Raw genomic sequence first — 9,275 nt, forward strand, 5'->3', positions numbered from 1 at the left:
AGAATATACAGTAGTATGTTAATGTCTGTTTCTGTTCTGTCTGGGTGTTTCCTTTCCATATAAGGTATTGGTTCCTCTTCCTTCTCTGGGATTATATTTCTCTGTAGCTGTCATTGTTTTGTTTTGTTTTGACCTCTTTCAAGTGCTGGGTTTAATTGTAAAACTGTAAATGATTTTGGTTACCCAAAAAAGTCTACCTACCTGACCCTCTCTCCCCAGTTATTAAGACTGTGGTTACAAAAGGTAAGGTCTTTTCAGTTATGGTGACCATCAGTTAAACACCTTCCTAAAAAATATTTATATTTGTGTTGTTTATTTTCTGCATTCAGCTGACTGATTTATTTTATTATACTATATATAAATCTTATTTTCTCTTATATATAAATGCATGGGTTTTTTTATTCCTTGCCTGCTGATTTTAAATTGTTTGGATATTCTGTTTTTCTTTAAACTACCTGTATAACTTAAAGATCAGACCACCAGTTACTGGTTTTCATAAAATAAATAACATAATAAAACAGTTTTATTTCTGCTGCAGAAGCTGGCAAGCAGAATCAGTTGACAGTGGATGTAGTAATTGCATGCAGTCCAGTCATCACCTGGAGTCCTATTGTGGTGAATCACTGCAGATTCCTGTGTTTGCATCTCAAACAGATCAGTATATTTCTGGAAAAGTTCAGGGACCACCTTTAAAGGCAAGTAAATATAACAGTTTTTCCTAAATCTTTATGGGGCTTGGTCTGGGATTTTTTATTTAAATCATGAATGTGTATTTTCTTCTTTTTAGGAAAGAAAGCATTATGAGTTTGATTTTTACTATGAGTAGTTAATGGACTGATACTTAAAATTATTCCCCAAAGTAATTGTGCTTTCTTTGCAAAGAAAAGTATTGAGATTTTGATTCTTACTGTAGGTGGATAAGGAAACCAATACAGAAGATCTTTTCCCTGAAGAAATGGTTTTGCCTCATAAAAACAGACTTGGCCGTCGATCCCGTGGTTCTGCATTTGTTCGTAATAATACTATTGTTCGCTCACAGACATTTTCACCTGGTGCACGAAGTCAGTACGTTTGCCGAGTGAGTAGAAATTTCATAACAAAAGTCATCTGGAATGCTAAATAATTCTGTCTAAAAGATTTTCAGGACCTTTTTCCCATTAATGAACACAAGCCATGGCTACTTAGAAAAGTTGTCTGACAGAAGGTACTGCATTCATTAGCTTCAAACTGCCATTCAATTTGTATCTGAAAAAAAGTGGATTTCATTTTCTTTTCTCTATAGACACATCTGACTTTCTCACATCATTTTCTTTTCTCTATAGACACATCTCACATAGTATATGTGAAATGTTATGAACTGTGATTACAACAATGAACTTACTATATGTTCATTGGAATATCTGGATACTCATTAAGATTTGAACAAGTCAGTGTATAGTAGTGTGCTACCATCTGCATGCTTGCGCTTTCTAGCTCGTATCAGCCCTTACTAGAATGGTGAAGGATAATGCCATCACAGATTTGTCAAAATCTGGATTGTCTTATATTAGATAGTGGTTTTTTTACACTAAGTACATTCTTCTGAAGAGAAGCACAGAACATAACTGAGTTAACAAGTATGTATATATTTATTTGTTATATTTATATCCATATATTCAATGTTCAGCTGATCACATATTACTATCATTTGTTTTTTGAAGATGCTGTATTTGTATATTCTATTTATACACTTGTGAGAATATTATTTAATTAGGACACCCATAGCACAAGCTACACTACAGGTACATTTTGTCTATATTTTGCCCATTATGGCCAACTGCCTATACTCACTCTGCCATTTGAGGATTTTTACTGTTGTCACAAGCATTGCTTTGATGATGAAGTTTTTCATGGGAAAGTAATGGCAGGCTGCTTCTGAAAATGCCATTCCATAATTGTGCCATACATACAGGACAGAAATCGTTTTTCCTCAACTGATCAAGGAAAGGGGTTTCTACAGATAAGGGAAGACTTAGATATGGGCAAAGTTGCATCCATTTCTAGTTCAATTACTTCATTAATTTTTAATTAGTTTTTGGAAAAAATACTGAATTATTGTTGCTATTGATGAGTCATTAGCAGAAGATGCAAGAATTATAAAACTAAGATTTACATCAGATTATCTCCAAAAGGAATCGTTTCAAATTAAGGTGGGTAACTATAATAAAATTATTGTCTGTACTACGTTAACTTGATTTAATATTGAATATAATGGGTGTTTTATTTCTTTCTGTCAGCTATATCGTAGTGATAGTGACAGTTCCACCCTGCAAAGAAAGTCACCTTTTATACGGAATACTTTGGAAAGGCGTACGCTGCGTTATAAGCAGGTATAGTCAGAATAAATTTATGAATGTCATACAAATGCTGAATTTTCACTTTTTCACCATTAAAAATTCTGTTTAATAGCCTGATGTAATAAATGTGATAGATTGTGTCACTGTAATTAATCATAAAAATGGCTTGCAATAAGGTTGTTTATCTACATGTTGATGTGTTTTATTTGTCTCATATAATCCCTTTCATTGTTGATTCTGTTCTAACATTTTTATTATATATTTGACTAGATTTTTTATTACGTTTTGTAAATTACCCTGGCATTGTCAATAATAATAATAACCACATCTTTTTATTGGATTGATATATATTTTAATGTATATTTGGTAGCTAGATAATGTCTTGATTAATATTAGCATCAAGAAGATGCAAAGAGTCTCTTACTTAACTGCATGAAGAAGCTAGCTCTTTAACATTTTTGGTAATATCAGTGTTTCTTACAGAATTCATCTGGCAATTTGTAAGCCAAAGAAATATTTCTTATATGTCCAGTGAGGATGTCTAACAGCCATACTGGATAAACAGAGAGGAGTTACAGATTGAAGAAAGCTGATTCAGACATTATGCCAAATATGATTAATCAGACAATAATATGTCTGTCTGTCTAATGAAAACATAGATTACAAGTAGGGATACGAAGGGTTGTGTTTTTTCTATATCCTTTTGTTTTCTGAAAAATTGTGGAATAATATTGCATAAATGGTTAAGATGAAATATTCATACCAAATTAGAAATCAAAGAGGAATGGGTAAAGATTATAGGCAGACTTTCAGTTTTTAGAAGGCACAAAATAATTAAAAGATAAATAGAAACTGAAACTAATAGTGGATAATAGCTCAGATTAAAAAAAACCTGATTAACTGATTTTAAAATTTCTCTGATACAGGGCACTGTGTACTTTGAACCTTGTTTCCTTTTCCATTCTCATTTTTTTACTATAATGTTGACAACTTCTGTTTTCAGAATTGAACCTTTTGTCTCCCGGTTTCTCCTAAAAGTCAGACATTAAAAATGCTTCATTTCAGAAAGTGTATCAACTTGAAGTAAAAAAATAAAAACATGAGTAATAATACGTATCAGTAACTTTAAAATTACCATTTGGATTAACTTATCAATTTTATACGTTAACCATTTTATGAACAAATCAAGTAATACATTGATTTATTTTGTAAAATGTAATATTTCAGTTTTTCTGAAATTTCCATTTGCCTCCTGAATGAAGAATAGTTTTCTTCCACTGCTTCAACATTTCTTAAAATTTAATTCCCGCAATTTTATGATAAATTCTTGTTGGCTTTAACTGGGATTGTGTCAGTGCAAATGTAAAAGTATAAAAGCAAACTAAGAAAAAAGGAAATAATTCTTAATGTAAAATCTGGTAGAAAGAATATGTGCCAGCGCCTAATTGTGCAAACATGGTTTGAAAGTTGTCCCATTTCACCTACAAGGGAACAATTTCTGCATCAACACAACTGAACCCTTTTTTTCCCCTGCTATTTTTGCTCACCTGTCACCATTTTGCAACAGTTGTATACCTGTGAAATTGTTTAGAGCCTTGTAGTTCTTCCTAAGAACATTAGAGACTTATTGCTATAATTTTTATGTTATTACAGCATTCATGTAGATCATCTTTGGCTGATCTCATGGAAAGGACTTCACTAGACCTGGAGCTGGATCTTCAGGCATCAAGAACAAGGCAGAGACACTTAAATGAGGAATTATCTATTCTAAGAGAGTTGCGGCAGCGCCTGGAGGATGCCCAGCTTGGTGGTCAAACTGATCTGCCTCACTGGGTCATTCGTGATGAACGATTCCGAAACTTGCTGAAGGAAGCAGAAAGGCAGGTATGGAATCATGCAATCATCTGAACATTAATACAGCTTGTTACTCACCTGAAGATATGGGCTTGGAGGGAAAGATATTTTACTCCATTTTTGAAATAAATGGGAAAAGTAACTAGCTATTGAATGTCAAACTGAAAAAGAAATAGATATAATTAAAAGTCTACTAATGTTGACTTGTTTCAAGCTGACATTGAATCTAGAAAACATGGAGGCACTGTTGGTAAGAAGAAGCTTAACTTGGGGTTTGAAGTGAAGCTGGTTTTGGTTGAGGTTGCACTCCCCCAGAAAGAGTAGTTTACAGTTTTGGAATGTTCCAGGAACCACCAACTGTCATTACATTTGAACATGGCAGCTATGTTTCCAATTGCATTTGCATAACTACAGCTAGTACACCAAACATGGTCCTTCCTCAACCAGTCTGACCTAGCCATGGTTATACAGATCTTGTTTTGCAACATGCTTTACCTGATGCTGCCCTTCCAAAATGTCTGAAATGGTACAAGGTAACAGTGAGCAAGGCACAGGGATCACATGATACTTGTACCAAAAGATATGCACTTGTTGTGAGTAGTTTACTGAGAAAAATTTAAGGTGCTGGTGTTGACCTACAAACTTCATAGCAACTTAGATCTTTATTATTTGAGGGACTGCTGCTCCCACTATGAACCAGCCTAGTTACTTAAGCCAGTAGGAGAAGCTGATACCACTACTGTCAGAAGCCAAACCATCTTGGATGCTTCTCTGTGTAAGTCCCAGGCTACAGGATGCACTCTGTAAGGAAACTGGCAAAAAGAGTCCTCTTTTGCCGATGTTTGTAATTATACTGATTTTTTTTAAAAATGGATTGCATTGATTTTATGGGGCAATGTTTTATATTTCATATATTTGTTTAAATGATTGTAAGCTATACCTGGAGTATTTATTATACAAAGAGAAATTTGGGGTATAAATTCAATAAATAAACAAATAAATAAATTGCTTTCTTAGACAAGGCAAACAAAATTTGAGCATCGTCAACAACAAGCAGCTGAAAAATTGCTTAAAAAAGCTTCCAAAGAGGTATATCAGCTGCGTGGTCAAAATCAAAAGCAACCTCTTCAAGTGCAGACTTTTCGGTAAGATATTAAGAATGGTTTAATTATTTCAAAAGTATTTAAATAAACCAATAGTTATGGTCATCAAATTCACTGAAAAGAGAAATCATTTGTTTTATTTCTTCTGCACATACTATTTCCTTCTGTACATAGCCTTTATGACAAGGATTTTAATAATAAAGAGTGAGCGATGAACAGTTAAAAGACTTTCCATTTATAGTCCAAAGTGATTAAGCCCAAATATGAGTTCCTACCTTAGCGATCACTAGGCCTAAGAAAAAACACAGACCCTCCCTTAATCACAGGAATAATAAAAACAGATCTAAAACATTCTGAGTACAGCTCTTGTCATACATGCTACATTTTCACATTTGGCCGTACTATATTTCTGCTTTTAGGTATAAGCAGATAAAGTATATAAAATCAAATTTATATAAAAAGATAGAGCTACAAGAACTAATGAATCTGAAATGTTTGAAATAAATATTTGGCTAATGATATTTTTACATAAACAAAGAATATATACATGTGCATGCGTGCACATATGCATGCGTGCGCACACACACCCTTATTTATATCTTACATTTCATGCAGGATTCAAAGTGATGTATATAAAACTCCCTCTGCTAATTTTTCTCCACAATAGTCCAGTCAGGTGCTTTAGGCACAGAGAGAGAATGACTGGCCCAAAGTCATCCAGTGGTCCACCCGTGCTCCTAGTCCAGTACTAAATCCATTGGCTTTGATACAGATGCACACACACTGAGATAAAGATGAACCATAAAAAAGTAGCTGTAGGGAGGGCATTTGGCAATTTGAACTGTATTTTATTTTCATTTTGCATTCATGAACCCTGAATTCTTAAAGCCTCATAGATTGCAGATATTTAATTATGCAAATGTACTGGGTACAGTTTCTGAGGTAATTCAGATTGCTTCCAGTGGGGCTATGCAGTTACTTGTAAGGGAATGATTCAGGATGTGTGGGTACTCATATAAAGCACCTCTTTTTAAATGTTAACTTTTTCTAGGCTTATGTGGCCATGTCCGGAGCTGGTCTTGGGTGTTTTCCCCTGCCTGTGTGTACACAGCCCCTTTAGTTTTTTTCCCGCAGTGAAGCACCATCCCAATATCCAGTTTGTCCAAGATAAGTTAACATCCCTGCCTAAAGTCACGGACAGGGTGGATGCTCCCTTATCTGGTCCCTTTGGTGGATTTACAGATCTGCTGTAGAGAGCTAGGGGATCTAATAGGAGAGGTTTGAAAGTGCAAAAGAGTTATAAGGAAAAATACAACAACATTTTGCACAGTCGGAATCCACTTGAATGATGCTGTATTCTGCACATAGTTTGTTAAATGAGCTAAAATGAGTACTGAAATAGTTGTACAATCTTTTTCCCACATACGACAGGGAGAAGATGGCATTCTTTACAAGGCCAAGGATCAACGTACCACCTCTGCCAGCTGATGATGTATAACATGTTATTCTGTAAAACATGAAGTATTTATCTGCCTTTTCTTATTTTAAAATGAAGTTATTAAACTACTTAAGTTTATTTTTTAAAAAATGTGCGAAGATTATTAATATACACATTTTGTAAAAAAAATATAGAAAAACATATACACACACAGACACCTCACACACACAGATAGACAGACTTATACACATATATTTTTTAATAGTGACTGCAGCAAGGCTTGGGTTTTCCTTGTTGTGAAACTGACTTCTCTGAAAACAACTTATTTTTTATTAAAAAAGAAAAAAGACTATCATGTCAGAGTGTGTAAGTTTTTTGTTTTTGTTTTTTGCTGTTTTATTTGATTTTAAAGGCTGGAAGGCAGAAACAAGGTGAGTTCAGGCAAATTCACTGTATCGTAATTTATTTATAGTAATGTGTTTTCCTTGAAGGAAAATATTTACTTTAAGATGTATTTTAAATGACATAAATTTTGTTACTTGGTATTTGTCATACAGTAGAATGGAAACATTGAGCTGGTTTTGTTTCTGATAGCTGAACTGAAAATGCTCTAAATTTGTTACTTTTTAAATCAGCTTTACTATCTGCATCTTACAACATAACATGTATTTCTGGCACTGTGTAGCTACATATCATTTGCAATTTTCTTTTTTTTAAAAGTGAAAATGTTACTGAAACATTGCAGAGTGTGACTGCATGTTCTTATTGTGCACTAGTAGATTGTTTTTATTTTATTTGTGTCAGGTGTATCTGTTATTTTAAGTAGTTTTTTGGTTTAACGAGGGAAGGAAGAAGGTGACAGATCTCTCTTTAGCTGTTGTTTTAGGAAAATGTTTTTCAGTGTACAATATGAATAATATGTGGACAGTTTCACTGTTTGTTCTGGAAATCAGTCTGAACCTCATTTAGGAAAAACTTTCAAATATCATAGGACTGTCATTTCCATACATTTCCTATTAAGTATTGCATTCCAGATTTCACTATTTCACCAAAGCTTAAATTCTTGCTGAATCCAAGTATGCAGAAAAGGACATCAATGTTATCTGTCTTTCAAACTCAGTGCCCTCCAGCTATATTAGATTTGATCTCCCATAATCTTTAAGCAGCATGGCCAAGAGTGGTATGTTTATGCCTAGATAGAACCAGTCTGGAGGAGGTTGTGACACACAGACCATTGAATTAATGCATCTCAGGAAAATGATGTGAATTCTGGCAGTGTTTAATCATATCTTTATTGTATGCAATAAAACATCCAAATTGTCTAAAATTTTCAGTTCTGAACCATTAACAGACATCACTTTTATACATTCAGATTTTCCCATTTTTTTAATGAAAAGATAAAAGCTTATTTGTTCATTTTAAAGACAAGGCTTTTCAGAATTCATATCTGCTGCTATACAAAATTGTGTAACTATGTGGACTGTGGATTATTCCTAGAATTAAGACTAATATTCCGCAAAACTGCCACTGTTCCAATAATAGCACATTTGTTACATGTTTTTATGTTCAAATTCTTAAATGGCCTTTTCTTTTTCTTGGTTACTGCTTTACATTTTCTTTATTATAGCTAATTTTTCTCAAAATACGGAAATTACAATCCCAATTTTTATAACAGTGGCAGCTTTTTCTGCCCTTAAGTTTCATGTGAATTTTAAATACTGTTCCTTCCCAGTGTTAATAGTGTTTTTAGCTGTTCAGTGGTGCAAACTCTCAAAAAGAACTGAGATAATTTCACTCAACTTAAGGTAATATTTTTAAGATTTTAAAAATATGAGCTAAAACAGTTCAATATCATCTTCAGTTAGGCACCATTGCTTTGCAAGAAAAATCCTTTTAGGGTTTTTTATAGTTAAGGGTCTGTCACCTTAAATTCCTGAGAAAGCCACTTTTTATGTCTTGCAATATATGAAATGTTTATTATGTTGTTATATTCAGCTTCAGTTACCCAAATAATATGCTCTTATATAATATAAAAATCTACTTTGGGGGGGATGTTAATAAGAATTGCAATTTTAATATAGGACACTATAAAGTCAAAATTTTGTTTTGGTTAAAAATCAAACAATGATGTAAGGAAGCCAAAAAACAAAGAAAATTGTTAACCCCAGAATAAATCAACACTATCTGTCGAGTCTGGAATTTGTGCTTCATGTTAAAATCATGAAACAGTAACCATTAAATTGTATTCTGTAGAGCTGGGCTTTGAGATGATTACAGTATTATAAACCCTATATTGGGCACATTTTAAAGTCCGGATTAAAGGGAGTTGAGCACTGCTGGAAAATCAGCAGCTGTCTTTATTGCAGTCATTAACCAGCACAGTGCTGAAAAATAAGAGCCACTAAATTCATTGGCCTAATATGATATCTGTAAGCATACTATGGTGACATAAACCTGTTAATATGAACTGTGTAAAATCAAATAATCCCCAATGTATGTTGTAAGCTTTTCCATTGATTGGCTTAATTAAAATGATAAAATTTG

The 9,275-nt window shown here is 33.4% G+C and overlaps 1 protein-coding gene across 1 annotated transcript in view; it reads left to right on the forward strand.

Annotated features, from left to right (window-relative positions):
• Positions 1 to 9,275, forward strand: part of WWC3 (WWC family member 3) — a 70,089-nt gene extending 60,814 nt beyond the window's left edge. The window contains exons 18-23 of the mRNA XM_063305081.1: positions 539 to 695; positions 914 to 1,078; positions 2,277 to 2,369; positions 3,990 to 4,220; positions 5,208 to 5,335; positions 6,725 to 9,275. Of these exons, the coding sequence (XP_063161151.1) occupies positions 539 to 695; positions 914 to 1,078; positions 2,277 to 2,369; positions 3,990 to 4,220; positions 5,208 to 5,335; positions 6,725 to 6,791 (841 nt within the window). The 3' untranslated portion in view covers positions 6,792 to 9,275. The remainder of the gene's footprint in view (positions 1 to 538; positions 696 to 913; positions 1,079 to 2,276; positions 2,370 to 3,989; positions 4,221 to 5,207; positions 5,336 to 6,724) is intronic.

The sequence above is a fragment of the Candoia aspera genome, chromosome 5 (genome assembly GCF_035149785.1).
Source record: "Candoia aspera isolate rCanAsp1 chromosome 5, rCanAsp1.hap2, whole genome shotgun sequence".
Taxonomy (NCBI): domain Eukaryota; kingdom Metazoa; phylum Chordata; class Lepidosauria; order Squamata; family Boidae; genus Candoia; species Candoia aspera.